We start from the raw sequence: 19310 nt of genomic DNA, 5'->3' as shown, positions 1-19310 counted from the left end.
AGAATGTAGTATCAAGTAGAAATTGCTTACTTCTTAGATTTCATGAACTGTTAGTTGTTTTTGATATTAAATGAACAGTTTCCAAACATTTAATATGAACTGAACCCTTTGTTAGCCTACATAGGACATCTTCACATGGAGAAACAATGTTTGTATAAAATTCAAATCTTAAACATTTATTTTTACCATTTATTGTATTTTTAGTCTTTTATGTTCTTCTTTTCAAGAAAGTTATAGAAGTCATTTAGAGTATTTTTCAGTTTGTAACTTGTAATTTTATATATTGAAGATTTTTATCACTTCATAGAAAATTGTAATTCAAACTTTAATGGAATTCCAACCAGAATTCAGGTGGCTCAGTGGTAAAGAATCCGTCTGCCGATGCAGGAGATGTGGGTTCAATCCCTGGGTTGGAAATATCCCCTGGAGGAGGAAATGGCAACCACCCCACTGTTCTTGCCTGGAAAATCCCATGGACAGAGGAACCCAGCAGGGTCTTCTTCCAGGGAGGGTCGCAAAAAGTCAGACACAACTGAGCAACTGGGTGCACACACACAGCTTATGAACTGGCACTGTTTTTTGAAACTTAGGATCCCAAATCTTTAGTCATGATCAAAGTTTTTAAAATTACTTCACTTCTTTTAAATTATGAATTAGTAATGTATTTACTTTTGTAAAAAACCATATAAAACAATCTTTCCTTGGATATACAATGAACTAAGTACCCAGACAAATTACTCCTTTATATTTTTTTTATGAACCGTTCTAATTCTAAAAGCTTTAATATTCTTTTATTCTAGGGAATAACGTTTCAATAAATATAGAGGTAGACCCCAGGCATCCCACCATGCTTCCTGAGTGCTGTTTTCTTGGAGCTGACCATGGTATGAGATCTCAGGTTTAAATGTTTTTAACAGAATAATAAAATCCTTGTCCACTACTGAAATAATTAAATATTCTAATGTATTAATATACTAATGGTAAATATCTTAAATGAAAATGTCTCATCGTGAACTCTACTTCTGTGTTTCTTTATATATATATATATATATATATATATATATATATATATATGATTTAGATTTTCTAATCAAATAGTTAGGAAACGAAATCCTGTAATTAACAAATACTATGTATATTTCAGATTTTGTAACTGCATGATGGTAGATGTTAACTAAACTTGTGATAATCATTTTGCAAAATACAGATTCCAAATCATTATGCTGTATACCTAAATATATAATACAGTGTTATCAGTTATATAGCTCAATAAAGAGACAAATTCTGTGCCAAATGTGACTTTAAAAATGAAAGCAGCAAACCCTAAATTGACAATTTTTTTTTCTTTTTAAAAAAATATCTGAAGTGGTAAAACCCCTGGGAATTAGGCTGAGCAGAAACATACATTTGTGGTAGGTATCTTTGCAATACAATTTTTACTTTTTTCTATGATTAAACAAATTTAATAACAATTTTTTTTTCATACTTTCAGGGATCCAGAAAACAGTCTGTTACAAAATTTGAAAGATGTTTTAGAAATTGACTTTCCAGCTCGTGCTATCCTGGAAAAATCTGTAAGTTTTGTCAGTGCTTTGATATTCCAAATGGTATTGCATAATGAAACTTAAATGTTCTTTTAGGCACCAGAGAAAAATGAGGCTGAGAGGGAAGGAACTGGAAGAATATTACAACAGATTTCTGAACTGCAAGCAACAGTTGCATCAAAGAACTTATTAACCTTTGATTGGTGTTATAAGTGTACTTTTTTCATGGTCTTCAAGCAGTGAAGTGATTAATGACATCTTTATTATTAAAAATAGGGGGAAAGTTCCAGTATAGCTAATGAGATGTTTGGATTGTCTATACTGTCTACTTATGGCTTACTGAAATAAATTTCTAATTAGTTTGAAAGAAGTCTTTGTGAAAGATGGCAGTCTAGTTTTTTATTTTTTATTTTTTTGTTTGTTTTTTTTTAATTTTATTTTATTTTTAAACTTTACATAACTGTATTAGTTTTGCCAAATATCAAAATGAATCCGCCACAGGTATACATGTGTTAAAACTGAATAGATACTACTACATTGCAAAAATAATAGAAGTGATTTATGACGAACATGGACTACTAAATTGGTGGTATGTTTTTGTCTTTTTCCGTTAGTTATGTACTTTTGAAGTTTAGTATAATCACAAACTGATGTCAATTCCTGTTTTTGCATTCTATCGTGGCATTATATTGATGTACAAACTAGAAAAATTACTTAAGCCCAAACATCTAGTGAGCCAGAAGTAGAACCTGTTTTTTAGTATATCTGTGTATATTATTTACTGGATGAAAAAGGAAGCCTTCTCTTGCAAATAGCTTTTCTAAGGTGTTAAACAGTGATGTGACTGTATTTTCTATAACATAGTAATATAGTTACCTTTATAAAAATGTTATAAAAATTTAACTTTATCTAACACCATATTCATTCTTTACTTCACCTTGTGTATTCTTATTTCTTTTTTCCTCCCACCCAACCCCAAATATTTCTTTTCTTTTGAAGGATTTTTCTATGGATTGTGGGATTTGTTATGCCTATCAACTTGATGGTGCCATTCCTGATCAAGTGTGTGATAATTCACAATGTGGCCAGTCTTTCCATTATATATGCTTATATGAGGTAAAAATAAAAATATCAGCAAGACTTGACAGTGTAGGAAACACACATGTGAAATCTAAAATAAAATCTGTTTAGTCAATAGTGATCACCTTTTTTGCCATTAGCTCCTTTACCATTCATTCCAAATGCCCTGTTTCACTTCTTCATGGTTACTGATGAACTTAGAAATGTTCTAAAGTATCCAAGAAGGGGGGACATGTATCTAGACTGTATTCATGGATTTTTCACTGATGTATAACAAATTAAAGATTCTGATGGAACATTGGAATCTTTGTGTAAATATCTCATGTAACCACAGTGTAGACTCAAACAAGTAGGACTAATGGTGGAAATAAAGTGAAAGGGAGCTAGTACCACAGAGTACCTGTTACTTTTCAGGCTATATTTAAGTACAGAATAAATGTAATAATCCTACTTTTGATGTTAAGAATGCATTTTGTGATCTGAATATCTCACAACACTTAGTGACACTTACTGTTTATTATATGTTAAGTCTGCTTTCACTCCTGTCTGCAGCCACTTGCTCTCTAGCATTTATCTTAGGGCACAGTGGACATTCAATTAACTATGTGTGCCTCTGTCGACAAAAACAACCTGTCATTGTATAGTGCTTTCACTGTTCAAAGACTTCCTTAAAATCACCTCATGATTTTTGTGATTAGTTTAGTGGCTGGTGCTATCTGCAGTTTAACAGTGGAGAATTTAGGTAGGGATGCAATATACCTTATATAAAATCATAAAATATGAGGTCTAATTATAGAGATACTCTTAAGGGAACATATGCTTTCTTTTGTAATAATGAAAATTCATTTAATTTTTAAAAATGGGTTGCCTCCTGCTTGTAATTAATGGGTTGAGAATTAACCCCACTATTGGTGATTAAGATCAGAATTAATACCTAAATTTTAAGAGCCTGTGGTACCTTTTATAGCAGGAGTTCTTAATTTGTGATTCATGGATTTAGGTTAGGTCTGTGAACTCCATGAATTTGAACACACTATTTTTGTGTACAGCTGTGCTAGGGTAGAGGAGGTATGTGCATTTTATCAGATTCTTAAAGGGGCCTGTAATTTGATTATAAATCAGTGGTACAGACCTTAAAATCCATACTGGTTTCCCCTTGTTTTTTAGCATTTTAGTAGTTTGGTGTTGGCTCAGAAAATGCTTCTTGCAAAAGAAAATTAAGAAGGCAAATCTTCTGACATAAAAATATAGTGTACTCAAAAAGAATGAAATGGAATTTGGAGTACCTGTAATCATGTTGACATTCCTCCTCTTTTCTTCTCTGTTCAAAATTTTCAGTGGTTGAGAGGACTACTGACTAGTAGACAGAGTTTTAACATCATATTTGGTGAATGTCCGTATTGTAGTAAGGTAAGCAAATTATTTGTCACATTTCATAAAACTGTACCTAGCTTTCAGTAATGTGTTTTAGAAGATTTATTTATATAGTATAAAAGATTTATATATATAGTACATGTAGTATATAATTTTATATCAGTATATATAAAACTTTTAGAAACATTTGTCAATTTATTTTAAAAAAACTTCTAAGATAAATTTGCCTCTATTAATATTTTAATTTAAAGATCTCTGTTTTGATCAAAAATAGGTTAACCCCTTTTCTAGTTTTCCTAGATGATCTGAATCTTAAGTATTTTATCTTATTTATTCTTACCTATCATTACAACATTTCTAATATAAAGCATTCCTCTCTTTCTATAAGCCAATTACCTTGAAAATGTCTGGGAGAAAAGCCTGAAATAAGAATGCAGCATTCCTGTGAAGAGCTAGAAACTTAAATTATCAAAAGGATTTTATTTGATAACTTCAGAGAAAATATAAAGCAAGACATACTAATATCAAAAGAACAATAATGGTGAAGCTATAATAATATATATCTAATTTTATCTCTTCGCTAAATGTAAACTGGGACACTGTAAACCAAAATCCTGTAGAACTGTCTAATTCTGTGACCTCCATACCAGTTGTAGAAGGGTTTGTGTACCAAGATGGAGAGCTTGACTTGTTGAACATATCTGGATTGGTAAAATCTTGATGGGTTTCATAAAATGAATTTGGGAATTGTATACAGCTGGATTCATGTGGAGAACTTTTTACATCATTTTGAAATTCTTGAGACTCACAATATTTTTGTCTTCTTCTTGTGCTTTCCTATGAGAAAATACATATTTATTATGTGTTAGGTTTGAGGTATTCAAGTATTTTAGTGTACTCTTTTAAGAATGCTAAATTAAATGTGTTACATAAGATCAAGTTTTTGTGTGCTTTTTCATTTTTCCTGAGAAGTTATTTTTAGGTTCTGGATTTTAAGTATTTATAAAGCATCAAACAATCAATCTGGTTAATTTGATTGGAACTTTTAAACCAAGAAGTAGGCTATTTCTTAAAATAGGATAGCATATGAAAATAATGATTTTTTTTGGCAAGAAAAAAACCAGGCTTAATCTTATGGGGATAAGAGCAGTCATCATTAGAAGGCTTTTTGGTCAGTAATAATTAAAGATGCTGGAAGCACTGGAGCACGATGGTACTTGTGTACTGGGCACCCACATAGAGTGGTATCAGCCAGTGGCCTGTCCACTGTAGCTTCCTGCCCAAGCACCCATATCTTCCCATAAAAGACCTCAAGAAGACAGCTGGTAAAAATCTATTTGTTCAGAAATTGACCTGAGAAAAGATGCTCACTCTAACCTCCTGTGCAAAAAGGAATCAGTCTATACAAGTTAGTTTTACCATGCCCAAAGAGATGTCTTGAAGGCTCTTCAGCTTTTCCATTAAGAAATTACTGAGATAACTATAAACTGCTGCCTGAGAGCTAAGAAAGTCACACAAATGAAAATTTCCTAAATTTTCTCAGTTTAATTCACTAAAAAGGCAAAATGATTTAATAGTTATTCCAGTAGGCCAATAAAGCGTAGTTCTTTCACAAAGAAATATACCATCAAATCGTATTTCTAAAGGATAAGAGCCACAGGTAAGCTAACTTAAACTGTATTTACATACAACTTAACTTACATGTAGAAACGAATGATCTAGTTAGTCCCCATCTAGGTAAAAATAGAAGTCGACTATTGAAATTTCAAGACAGTCCTCTCCTGTGTGACCTATATACCTCGTCTCTCCTTAAGCAACAACAGATTATGTCAAGTGGGAAAGCACTCATGGAAGGATTTAACCCTCAGCTGTCTTCCTGAGAGCTCTGATTGGGAAAGACAGTCTATTGGAGGACTGGATAAGTGGCTCACTGCCTGTTTATGAGTAAAGTTTTATTGGTACACAGCCCTACCGACCACCACTACTTTGCATTAAGCAAGGGATGGCAAACAGGCAGTATCTCACATCCTCCTTACTAGAAAACATTGCTTTTAGTAATTAACTGAGAACTACTAGACATAAATGGCAAAAGGCAAAAAAACTGGAAGAAACTCACATGTTCTTCAACACTACATCCATACCTCAGAATACCACCTAGCAATAAGAAAAGAATGAACTATCAATAAATGCAAAATTTGGATGGATCTCACAGACATTATGGGGAAGGAAATAAAGCCAATCTGAAGTTACATAGTGTATAATTTGGTTTATACTGACATACTCAAAATGACAACATTACAGTGATGCAGAACAGACCAATGCTTTCCAGGGTTTGGGAACTGGGGAGACCATGTCACTGTAAAGCAACATGAATTCAGTTATCATTACCAGGATACTGAAGATGTTAAAAGTATAAAAGAATGTTAGGAACTACACAGTGCTGACAGATTTGACAAGTTACATGAAATAGACAAATTCCTTGAAAGATCAATTATAAAAACTGTCATAAGAAGAAAAAGAAAATCTAATAATCATGTGACAGAGAGTAAATTCATAATTTAAAATTTTACAACAAAACTATAGACCTAGATAGTTTTCTTGCTAAACTCTCATTCATGAAAGACAAATCTTATTGAAACATTTTCTGAAAATAGATACTTCCCTCTAATGTAACTTGCACAGTGACTGAAAGACAAAATCACACATGGATACTGAAACAAAAAATTACAGACCACTATCTCTCATCAACGGAAATATAAAAATCTATAATGGAAAAACAGCAAATTGAATTCAGTATGACAACACATCATAACTAAGTGGAGTTTATTATACTAGTAAAGATCAAAAATTATATGATCTGAACACATCCCAAAAAACAATACCCATTCCTGACTAAAATTTATTCTTCAGTAAACTATAAATATAATGAAATTTCCTCAGCCTGATAATAAAAGGCATTTAGGAAAAATCTACAGCTAACATCATACTTAATGGTGAAAGAATGAATGCTTTCCCCCTAAAATGAGGAATATAAAATGGATGCCCACTCATTACTACATTGAATTGTCAATATAGTATTAGAGGTCCCAGCAGGTGTAATAAGACATGAAAGAAATGAAAGACATGAACATGAGGAAGAAAACTTTTCAGAAAACATGATTGATTATGTAAAAAATCCTAAGCATACAAAAGAACTACTAGAACTAATGAAGTGAATTGCAGGAAGATCTCAAGACACAAGGGCATTAAAATTTCATTTCTACATACCAGCAACAAATAACTGGAATATGAAGTTTTTGAAAAATGACATTTACAATAGGATTAAAAACCAAAATACTGAGACATCATTTTAATGGAAGCAGTGTAGGCTATCTACACTAAAAAATGTTTAAAGAAACAAATGGAGAGAAGTGTCAAGTTCTTGCATTGGAGAATTCAATGTTGTTGGGATTTCAGTTCCCTTTGGACTGATCTTTAGATTCAGTGTAGTCCCAATTAAAATCCCACTCTGCTGTTTAGTGGAAATTGACAAGATGATTCTTAAATTTTTAATGGAGGGGACCAGGATCTAAAATGGCCAGGGCATCTTTGGAGAAAAGAAAGGGGCTGAAGGACTACCTGATTTTAGAACTAAGGATAAACAAAGTGATCGAAAAGAGAGTCTAGAAGTAGACCCATGTTTATAATAGTCAGCTGACTTCTGAAAAGGGCTCCAAAGAAATGAGAAAAATCTTTTTAAGTATGGTACTCTGGGACTTCCCTGGTGGCCCACTGGCTAAGATCCTGTGCTTCCAAAGCAGGAGGCCTCAGTTTGCTCCCTGGTCAGGAAACTAGATCCCATATGCCACAGCTAAGACCCAGTGCAGCCAAATAAATAAATATTAAAGAAACGGTGCTGGGATAACTGGCTTACAACATTGAAAAAATGAACGTCAACCTCTATGTCACTCACACCATACCCAATTGATCTGAGATGGCTCATAGACCCAAATATGAAAGCTAAAACTATAGACCTTCTAAAAGATATCAGAATAACTTTGTGATCTTCAAGTAGTAGGCAAATTGATACACTGAATTTCAAATAAAAACAAACAGTTTCTGTTCATAAAAGACTAAATAAATAGGCAGGATGCACACAAGAACATTTCTGCAATATAGATATTGAACAGGGGACATGGAAAATGTAGAGAATTCCTACAACTTAAAAACAATTATCCAAATAAAAGATAAAAACACCTGAAAGGGCACTTCACAAAAGCAGATATATGAGTGGATAGCAGAGGAAAAGGTGGTCACCATGATTAGTTATCAGGTAAATGATAACTAGAATGACTATGAGATACTAATACACACAACGCTATAATGGCTAGAAAGACAAACACCAAATAGTGCAGAGGGAGGGTGTGGAATGGCTGGAATTTGCATACATTATTGGTGGGAGTATAAAATGGCAAGTATCTGTTAGCTTTTTATAATGTTGAACATACATCTCTCCTGTTATCCAGCAATTCCACTTCTCAGGAAAAACAGAACATATCCATAGAAGGACTTGTGTCATAACTGCAGACAGTGACTGGCCATGAAATTAAGATGCTTGCTGCTTGGAAGGAAAACTATGATAAACTCAGCATATTAAAAAGCAGAGACATCACTTTGCTAACAAAAGTCCATATAGTTAAGCTATGGTTTTCTCAGTAGTCATGTATGGATGTGAGAGTTGGACCATAAAGAAGGCTGAGTGCCAAAGAATTGATGCTTTTGAACTGTGGTGCTGGAGAAGACTCTTGAGAATCCCTTAGACAGCAAGGAGATCAAAGCAGTCAGTCCTAAAAGAAATCAATCCTGAATGTTCATTGGAAGGACTGATGCTGAAGCTGAAACTCCAGTACTTTGGCCACCTGATGCGAAGAGCTGACTCATTACAAAAGTCCCTGATGCTGGGAAAGATCAGGAAGAGGGCGGGAGGAGAAGGGGGCCACAGAGGATGAGATGGTTAGATAGCATCACCGACTCAATTACATGAATTTGAGCAAACTCCGGGAGCTAGTGAAGGACAGAGGAGCCTCGGGTGCTGCAGTCCATGGGGTCAGAGTCTGACACTACTTAGCAACTGAACAACAACAACAAGGGTCAGGGGAAGCCCAGGTGCCCACTGATAGAAGAACGTATATACAAACTATGATGTAACTATACAATGGAGTATTACTCAACACGAAAAAGAACAAATTACTGGTGGGTGCAATAATATGGAGAAATTTCAAGAAACCATGCTGAGTGAAAGAAGCTAGAAAAGAGGGCATACCATACGACTACATGTTTGTGAGGGGCTTCCCTGGTTGCTCAGATGGTAAAGAATCTGCCTGCAATGCAGGAGACCCAGATTTAAACAAAACTAAATTTAGCCACAAAAATCAGAATATAAATTGCCCCTGAGGGAAGGGGACTGACTGAGAAAAGAAACAAAGAACTTTCAGGAGTGATAAAATCTATACACATCTATCGCATTACCACCCCAATTAAAACAAATCCATTTCTTTTATTGGAATGTGGGCATCAGTATTTTTATATCCCTCTCTACTACATACTCAGGTGAAACCAGTGCCCATTAAGGGTTGAAAAAGAGCATTTCAAGAATCTCTAAACTTTGTCACTGAGTAGTATTTGTCTTTAATTTTATAAATGGGAACTTCTGTTCATTTGAAGTAGATTATCAATTTAAAAAGAAAACAGAAAACAAATGATGCTACCATTGTTTTATAACAATAAATATAAAAGACTCCTATTAGTACTAAAAAAGCATATCTCTCTCGATAAACTTGTATGCTTGCTGGTTACATGAGAAATGCCTACCTAGTATGCTTCTAATTTTTGCCTTGGCTGACAAGAAGTTCAGAGACAAATTCAGTGCTCACTTTAGCAATTAACATCCCAGTTGGCTGATTAACCAATTTGTTTTTCTTTCTTTGGGTGGGGAAGAAATAGAAGGAGGGGGCATTAAATTATTTTGTTTCATATTGTAAACTACCTCAAGTCATTTGGGGAAAATGATGTTATTTAAATAATAAAATGTTGGCTGTTCTGGGAAAAAAATGTTTTGACTGCAGATATAAATACCTTGTATGCCTCTTGTCAAAAAAGGTTAAATTAGGAAAGATTTGCTGTTGCTTGAATGAGTCATCTGCTAGAGGTGAGTCACTAGCCAAAGAAATGATTGGATGATATAAAAAATATGTCATTTAAAAATACAACTGGACTTCTCTGGTGGTCCAGTGGTTAAGAATCTGCCTGCCAATGCAGGGGTTCAATCTCTGGTCCAGTAAGATTCCACGTGCCGTGAGGAAACTGAGCCGGTGTGCCCTAGAGCCTGTGAACCACAATGAGAGAAGCCACCACGATGAGAAGCCCACAGCTCATCAGGACTAGAGAGCAATCCCTACTCACTGCACTAGAAAAAGCTTGCACACAGGAAGGACAACCCAGTGCAGCCAAAAATAAGTAAAGAAAGAATAGTAAATACAGCCACGGTGACAGGGACACTCTCACACCTGCTGATGAGCTGGACATTGGAGGAGTCTATGTAAAAGTGTGGAATACGGTGAGTCCCTCAGGGATCACAGACAGCATAACAAATTCCAGTGCATTTCATTACATTCTCAGGCTGAAGAAAGAATCAGATCTGCAGGCAAAGGTGCTCACTGTCATTCTGTTTCTGTGATAACTGGTGTTGGCTGCTTTGGTTTTATCTGCCCAATAGGATATTTTCTGTCCTTTCTTTTTTAGCACAACTGTACAACCTTGGTCCTCAGGAGAAAATAAAAGTCTTTATTCCCAAAGGGCATATTCTAATGTAACCTTAAGGAAGTCAACGAGAAAACACCTCTTACCTGCACTGTTTCACTGTTAAGCAATCCCATCAGCTTCTCCTCCTCTTGCACTTTTCTCCTTGGTGTACGGGACTCAGCACTTCTATCACTGTGGCCTTTTTTTTCTATTAAGGTATTCTGCACCTGATAGACTTGTTTTGCCGCAGCCTTTCGTGAATCAACCTGTTGACACACAAGAAGTAATGACATACACAGTGAAAACTTTTGACATTTGTAAAAGAAAACCATTCATGTTCAGATTCTTGAAAACTCTATACTTGCCAATCTTTGAAAAAAGGAAGAAATAAAGAGTAAACCAACAAATGGAAGTTACAGAAAAATAGAGTAGTTGGCAAGATCCAGGCCTATTCTCATCAATAGGACAAGACCAATTAAAATTAGTGTCACTGTTGTGCACTCTTTAGAAATTATCTCTACAGATAACTTGCTTATTGAAAACGGCATTTTTTACAGAAAACTGTCACATTTTAAAACTGCACATGAATTCATTATTAACCTTTGCTGGGAGTGGATCCAGCACATCTTTTCAGTTTAAATTCTTATTAATTAGAATCTTCGTTTCCTATCATTGAAGTGAGCCTAATTAATGTGAACATATAAAAGGAGCTTATGATATTGCTTACTTTTTTATACAGGTAATTTAACCTTTGAACAGATGAATAACAGTCCATGTCATCTAATTCTGTGTACCAGTATCAGAGGTTAAATTCTATAACAAGCTTGCTGTCTCTAAGGTTTCTTTTTCACACCATGCTGTTATCTGGGGGGATGACTGACTCTCAATAACCTTGAAGGAGACACGGAAATAGAAGGGCAGCTCCCACAATACAGTTGGAAGATTGAAAGCCACAGTGAAGATCCTTATGTGAAGTATTTGTTCAGCAGCTTCATGTTTACAGCAGCTGAAAGTGCCATCACCTTTGTTTCGTGGGTTAAATAGGGGGCAGAAGATAGGAACAGTACAAGGGGAAATAATGGAGTAGCCAGTGCCAAACCAGAGAGTGAATTACATTGGCTGGGCAAGCAGAGCCTTCATTTGTAGTCTCCCAATTTTGGGCTTCTATTGCCAAATGTGTTCACTCTTTCCCTTGAAAATATGCTGGTGTTTTGTGGCTACGTTTAAGCTGTCACAACACCATTCTTTATTCACCCCTCCTCCCGGATCCCAGGTTCTCAAAGGGTAGCAAAACCACTGCTTCTCAGTAACCTGAAAATTGGAATTGCTGTCTGATCACTCAGGGGTTCTTTATTTCTATCAGTCAACTCTCTCCAACTCCTAGGAAAATTCACGTGTAACCACTTCTGAGCCAGTTTTCCATTGAAGTCGTCTTGGTAATAAATGCCCATCATACCACGAGTGTGAAACAAAGGGTTTCCCAAGGCCGCTCTACACAGTTCTATCCGAATAAAATGCTGACATGCCAATCATCATGAAATGTGTTCTGTGACATAAAGGATTAGTTGAGATATTAATTGATGATTTTGGTGCCTCTTGTATGCTAGGCACTTTAGATATGACAGTTTGGGGCCCAGAAGCCTCTGATGCACAAACAAAATTTGTTCTAACATATTCAGTCCTCTGTGAGGCCTCCTGGAAGAGACAGTGCCTTCCTGGATCTGCTGTCAGTTGGCTGGATGGGTAAGTTGTGCTGCCGTGAGCACTTCTAGCTGATAAAATGATATCCAGTTTATGGAAAATTTCTATTTCTAGGGAAACTTTCAGAGAAGAGAATGGCACCCCACTCCAGTACTCTTGCCTGGAAAATCCCATGGATGGAGGAGCCTGGTAGGCTGTAGTCCATGGGGTCGCTAAAAAGTTGGACACGACTGGGCAACTTCCCTTTCACTTTTCACTTCCATGCATTGGAGAAGGAAATGGCAACCCACTCCAGTGTTCTTGCCTGGAGAATCCCAGGGACGGGGGAGCCTGGTGGGCTGCCATCTATGGGGTCGCACAGAGTCGGACATGACTGAAGCGACTTAGCAGCAGCAAGGAAACTTTTAAAATCGTAAGAGCGAAGTGGGATCATGAAGTTTAATCCTTAACTGTGAACAGAGTAAAACTTATTCTCAAAGATATAAAACTAAGTATAGAAAACACTACACTCTGTATTCTCAAAGATATAAAACTAAGTATAGAAAACACTCTGGATATCTCACATTATCAAATAGAAGGACACTATCCAAATGTGTGTCACTTTCCAGAAAGTGACTATTCAAATCAGGTAATTTTTATTTAATTTTCCATTGACACGTCACACTGTTTTACAAAATAAGGAATACTTTTATACTCCTAAAATTAAATAAGCAAAAATATGCTTATAATTAAGAATGCATATGCTACTTTTTCTCACACAGAAAATAAATATGAAGACAAGTTTAACAGAATTATTTTGGGACGTAACTCAAGAAAGAAATCTGTAGACTTTTAAGGTCAATACAAAGATTACTACTACCCATAATAATTTATTCACCCCTGCATTTGCTATGCAAACCTCAGATTCAGGGTGAAACAAGGAACAAACTTTTTCTTGCCTGAAATGTCGGATAGCTTGAATATTTTAAACTATGACCTATAGCTACTCCCTGCCTCCATAAGCATTCTTACTGAATATGGTTTCCTTCAGTGAATTCTGGATATGACATCCCAATGGATGGCATAAATAGACTGAGGTGGCCCTGATCATAGATTCTTCTAATTCAACTCTAGTCTCTTTACAACTATCAGAGAGTAATTTCAGCTAGCCTACTGCCACCTTGATTGAGGCATATACCCCCAAAGATTTGCTTTTCAGGACAAAATATCAATATCTCCACCACCTTCACAAAAGTTTCAGTTCAGTTCAGTTCAGTTGCTCAGTCGTGTCCGACTCTTTGTGACCCCATGAATCGCAGCACACCAGGCCTCCCTGTCCATCACCAACTCCCGGACTTTACCCAAACTCATGTCCATCGAGTCAGTGATGCCATCCAGCCATCTCATCCTCTGTCATCCCCTTCTCCTCCTGCCCCCAATCCCTCCCAGCATCAGGGTCTTTTGCAATGAGTCAACTCTTTGGATGAGGTGGCCAAAGTACTGGAGTTTCAGCTTTAGCATCAGTCCTTCCAATGAACACCCAGGACTGATCTCCCTTAGAATGGACTGGATGGATCTCCTTGCAGTCCAAGGGACTTTCAAGAGTCTTCTCCAAAACCACAGTTCAAAAGCATCAGTTCTTCGGTGCTCAGCTTTCTTCACAGTCCAACTCTCACATCCATACATGACCACTGGGAAAACCATAGCCTTGACTAGACGGACCTTTGTTGGCAAAGGAATGTCTCTGCTTTTTAATATGCCATCTAGGGTGGTCATAACTTTCCTTCCAAGGAGTAAGCGTCTTTTAATTTCATGGCTGCAATCACCATATGCAGTGACTTTAGAGCCCAAAAAAATAAAGTCTGACACTGTTTCCACTGATTCCCCATCTATTTGCCATGAAGTGACGGGACTAGATACCATGATCTTAGTTTTCTGAATGTTGAGCTTTAGGCCAACTTTTCCACTCTCCTCTTTGACTTTCATCAAGAGGTTCTTTAGTTCCTCTTCACTTTCTGCCATAAGGGTGGTATCATCTGCATATCTGAGGTTATTGATATTTCTCCCGGCATTCTTGATTCCAGCTTGTGCTTCTTCCAGCCCAGCGTTTTTCATGATGTACTCTGCATATAAGTTAAATAAGCAGGGTGACGATATACAGCCTTGACATACTCCTTTTCCTATTTGGAATCAGTCTGTTGTTCCATGTCCAGTTCTAACTGTTGATTCCTGACCTGCATATAGGTTTCTCAAGAGGCAGGTCAGGTGGTCTGGTATTCCCATCTCTTTCAGAATTTTCCACAGTTTATTGTGATGCACAGAGTCAAAGGCTTTGGCATAGTCAATAAAGCAGAAATAGATGTTTTTCTGGAACTCTCTTGCTTTTTTGATGATCCAGAAGATGTTGGCAATTTGATCTCTGGTTCTTCTGCCATTTCTAAAACCAGCTTGAACATCTGGAAGTTCATGGTTCACGTATTCCTGAAGCCTGGCTTGGAGACTTTTGAGCATTACTTTACTAGCATGTGAGGTGAGTGCACTTCTGTGGTAGTTTGAGCATTCTTTGGCATTGCCTTTCTTTGGGATTGGAATGAAAACGGACCTTTTCCAGTCCTGTGGCCACTGCTGAGTTTTCCAAATTTGCTGGCATATTGAGTGCAGCACTTTCACAGCATCATCTTTCAGGATTTGAAACAGCTCAACTGGAATTCCATCACCTCCACTAGCTTTATTCGTAGTGATGCTTTCTAAGGCCCACTTGACTTCACATTCCAGGATGTCTGGCTCTAGATGAGTGATCACACCACCGTGATTATCTGGGTCGTGAAGATCTTTTTTGTACAGTTCTTCTGTGTATTCTTGCCACCTCTTCTTAATATCCTCTGCTTCTGTTAGGTCCATACCATTTCTGTCCTTTATCGAGCCCATCTTTGCATGAAACGTTCCCTTGGTATCTCTAATTTTCTTGAAGTGATCTCTAGTCTCTCCCATTCTGTTGTTTTCCTCTATTTCTTTGCATTGATCGCTGAGGAAGGTTTTCTCCTTGCTATTCTTTGGAATTCTGCATTCAGGTGCTTGTATCTTTCCTTTTCTCCTTTGCTTTTCACAGCTATTTGTAAGGCCTCCTCAGACAGCCATTTTGCTTTTTTGCATCTCTTTTTCTTGGGGAAGGTCTTGATCCCTGTCTCCTGTATAATGTCAAGAACCTCCATCCATAGTTCATCATGCACTCTGTCTATCATATCTAGTCCCTTATATCTATTTCTCACTTCCACTGTATAATCATAAGGGATTTGATTTAGGTCATACCTGAATGGTCTAGTGGTTTTCCCTACTTTCTTCAACTTAAGTCTAAATTTGGCACTAAGGAGTTCATGATCTGAACCACAGTCAGCTCCCGGTCTTGTTTTTGCTGACTGTATACAGCTTCTCCATCTTTGGCTGCAAAGAATATAATCAAGCTGATTTCAGTATTGACCATGTGGTGATGGCCATGTGTAGAGTCTTCTCCTGTGTTGTTGGAAGCGGATGTTTGCTATGACCAGTGCATTCTCTTGGCAAAACTCTATTAGCCTTTGCCTTGCTTCATTCTGTACTTCAAGGCCAAATTTGCCTGTTACTCCAGGTGTTTCTTGACTTCCTACTTTTGCATTCCAGTGTCCTATAATGAAAAGGACATCTTTTTTTGGTGTTAGTTCTAAAAGGTCTTGTAAGTCTTCATAGAACCATTCAGCTTCTTCAGCAATTCTGGTTGGGGCATAGGCTTGATTACTGTGATATTGAGTGGTTTGCTTTGGAAATGAAGAGAGATCATTCTGTCATTTTTGAGATTGCATCCAAGTACTGCATTTTGGATTCTTTTGTTGATCATGATGTGCCAGGAGCCAGCGTGAGGAACTCCGCCCGTGGCAAAGGTCATAAGGAAGGAGGCTCGGCATATGCAAAGGCAGGATCGAGCCTCAGGAGTCCCCCTGGAAATTCTCGAGCACCTACCCCCAAAACCAGAGTCTGCCTACTTTACTGCTTTGTGCTCTCACCTACACCATGACTTTACAGGGGGCTGTCCCCCACCACCTCTCTCTGAAAAAGAGTTAACTTACAGCTCCAGTTAATAAAGTTCCTGGGCATGACAAGAGTGTTTCAACCTACAAACTCCTTTGGAAGTCCTCTAGCCTGCCTGAATAGGTTCTTCCGGCCACATGTGATTGTTCAGAGCCTCCCAACCATGAGAGGCATGAGATGTTCTAAACTGTCTAAATACAGATTCCTTTGAGCAGTTAAAAGATTGATTAGAAATTGTATTGGTGAAGGGTTTTTCACTTGTTGGGCCAATGTTTGCTGCTAAGTTTCCATATCCCTTACCTACTGTGTCCCTGGCAGTGTATTGATTAATATAATTGGTGTAAGTAGTAGCTTTAATGTTTGTAATCTTGGACCCTTGAGTTAATTCTTTTCTTGTTATAGCCTACCACACCTTTGCCCTATAGGAATGCAACTTTAATGCTTTCGGAGGGTGGCGCCTGACTTTAGAATAATCACCTTTAGAGAAAAATAAGTTTTCTGAAAAAAAGATCTTAAAATGTTGACAGGCCTTCGGGCCAGAAGATGATGTAAATCACCTAAACTTTTGCATATGATAAGTTTGCAGGAAGAATGCCTAGCTTACTGCATGACTCTATATAGTATAAAAGCTACTTTGGAACATAAAGTGCAGGCCTTGTTCACCAAAACTTGGTCTCCCCATGTCGTTCTTTCTCTCACCTTCCGGCTGAATTCCCATCTTGAGCGTGGAGGCTCGTCAAGCCTACTAATTATACCTGGGCTTCGAAGATCTGACCAGGGAGGCCTTAGCGTCTCCTCTCCTTCAGGAGAACGGGAGGACGCCTGTGGCCTACATAAGTGATGTAAATTCCTTATTTTGGAATTTTATTAGCTTTCCACGTAAACCAAGTTATTCAGCCTCTTTTCTCCACTGAATTTTCTCACTGAGCTATCCTTATTTAACCACTCTCTATATCTTTAATTCTATCGTATCCTGATCACCGAAGCCATCTCCCCTTCGAATTCCCTGGATCCACTGGGGCTGGACCCCGGCAATGATGGCTACTCCATTTCTTCTAAGGGATTCCTGCCCATAGTAGTAGATACAATGGTTATCTGAGTTAAATTCACCCATTCCAGTCCATTTTAGTTCTCTGATTCCTAAAGTGTCAACGTTCACTCTTGCCATCTCTTGTTTCACTTCCAATTTGCCTTGATTCATGGACCTAACATTCCAGGTTCCTATGCAATATTGTTTTTTACAGCAAAGGACCTTGCTTCTATCACCAGTCACATCCACAACTGGATATTCTTTTTGCTTTGGCTCCATCCCTTCATTCTTTCTGGAGTTATTTCTCCACTGATCTCCAGTAGCATATTGGGCACTTACCGACCTGGGGAGTTCCTCTTTCAGTATCCTATCATTTTGCCTTTTCATACTGTTCATGGGGTTCTCAAGGCAAGAATACTGAAGTGGTTTGCCATTCCCTTCTCCAGTGGACCACATTTTGTCAGACCTCTCCACCATGACCCGTCTGTCTTGGGTGGCCCCACACGGCATGGCTTAGTTTCATTGAGTTAGACAAGGCTGTGGTCCGTGTGATCAGATTGGCTAGTTTTCTGTGATTATGGTTTCAGTGTGTCTGCCCTCTGATGCCCTCTCACAACACCTACCGTCTTACTTGGGTTTCTCTTACCTTGGACGTGGGGTATCTCTTCACGGCTGCTCCAGCAAAGCGCAGCTGCTGCTCCTTACCTTGGATGAGGGGTATCTCTTCAGGGTCGCCCCTCCTGACCTAAGTAAACAAAAGTTTACTTCCAGTTATTTCCATTAATAGTATTTGAGGATTTCAAGAAGGCAGTTCAGTTTACAGCAAACAGTTTATGATGCCTAGTATTGGTAAAATCCTTCCCTTCTTTTTTTTTTTTCCCCAAAAAGATGCTATAAGTTTCTAAGATTCTTATGGTGATATGCTATTTTCCAATGCCTAAACAAAACATTTTTGTTATAGCTACTAAATTTAAAGGTACAACTGTGACCTCCCTGATCATCCAGTGGTTAAGAGTTCCCCCTTCCAATGCAGGGAATGTGGGTCTGAGCCTTGGTCAGAGAACTAAGATCCCACATGCCTTCAGGGGAACTAAGCCTGCACGCTGCAACTACTGAGCCTGTGCACCTCCACTAGAGAGCCTGCGTGCCGTGGAGCCCACACACTCTGGAGCCCACACAACTCAACTGGAGAGAAACCCTGCAGCCCTACTGAAGAGCCCGCAAAGATTCCTCGTGCCACAAATAAGAACAGATATCACCAAAAATAAATATTTAAAAATTAAAAAAAGGCGCAAAGCAAGCTGAGGGAAATAACATTTAAAAATTAAACATTCCTAACTTTCGTTTGAAGACTGAATTAGAAACATTTTATTTATCTAATTATATATGTTTCCTGGTCTACTGACTTCTTTTTTTCAAGAATCTTTGTCCAAAAAGCACAAGTCTGGAGTTCATTATTTATTCTGTTAAACAATTAGGTCCACGAATAGAGAAACAAGAAATGTTATTAGCTGCTAACAAGGGAATTCTGTCTAAAAAGAGAGATTTTGGGCCATGCAATTGATATTCATTCTGGACTTAAAAATGATTTTTGTTACGGAAGCAATGAACTGTGGAAACTATTCTGTACTTGATCATTCAGGAGAACTGAGTTCAGGACAGTTTATATTATCATACTGTGTTTTTGATCATTTTCAAGTCTGGGTTTTGCAGCATTTCAAAATCTGTAAACTTAATTTAAAAATAAAAAGATACTTAAG

General features: G+C 37.4%; 2 protein-coding genes across 10 annotated transcripts in view; one reads left to right on the top strand and one right to left on the bottom strand.

The window, feature by feature from the left end:
• FANCL (FA complementation group L) overlaps positions 1-4933 on the top strand; it is a 182364-nt gene extending 177431 nt beyond the window's left edge. For 5 of the 7 annotated variants that reach the window (XM_055540170.1, XM_055540171.1, XM_055540177.1 and 2 more), the window contains 6 exons: positions 801-884; positions 1367-1412; positions 1493-1574; positions 2544-2660; positions 3963-4034; positions 4387-4933. In XM_055540170.1, the coding sequence (XP_055396145.1) occupies positions 801-884; positions 1367-1412; positions 1493-1574; positions 2544-2660; positions 3963-4034; positions 4387-4422 (437 nt within the window). In that variant the 3' untranslated portion in view covers positions 4423-4933. Of the gene's footprint in view, positions 1-800; positions 885-1366; positions 1413-1492; positions 1575-1640; positions 2470-2543; positions 2661-3962; positions 4035-4386 lie in introns of those variants that run through there. The other 2 variants (XM_055540175.1, XM_055540174.1) reach the window with 2 other exon arrangements.
• VRK2 (VRK serine/threonine kinase 2) overlaps positions 4455-19310 on the bottom strand; it is a 108611-nt gene continuing 93755 nt past the window's right edge. For 2 of the 3 annotated variants that reach the window (XM_055540168.1, XM_055540167.1), the window contains exons 12-14: positions 18197-18295; positions 10883-11044; positions 4455-4835 (exon numbers count right to left, since the gene is read on the bottom strand). In XM_055540168.1, coding sequence (XP_055396143.1) covers positions 4491-4835; positions 10883-11044; positions 18197-18295 — 606 coding nt within the window. In that variant the 3' untranslated portion in view covers positions 4455-4490. Of the gene's footprint in view, positions 4836-6114; positions 6153-10882; positions 11045-18196; positions 18296-19310 lie in introns of all 3 variants that reach the window. The other variant, XM_055540169.1, reaches the window with a different exon arrangement.

Source organism: Bubalus kerabau, chromosome 11 (assembly GCF_029407905.1).
Source record: "Bubalus kerabau isolate K-KA32 ecotype Philippines breed swamp buffalo chromosome 11, PCC_UOA_SB_1v2, whole genome shotgun sequence".
NCBI classification, from domain to species: Eukaryota; Metazoa; Chordata; class Mammalia; order Artiodactyla; family Bovidae; genus Bubalus; species Bubalus kerabau.
The sequence above is the reverse complement of the archived record's forward strand: the minus strand, read 5'-3'. Positions and strand labels throughout refer to the sequence as shown.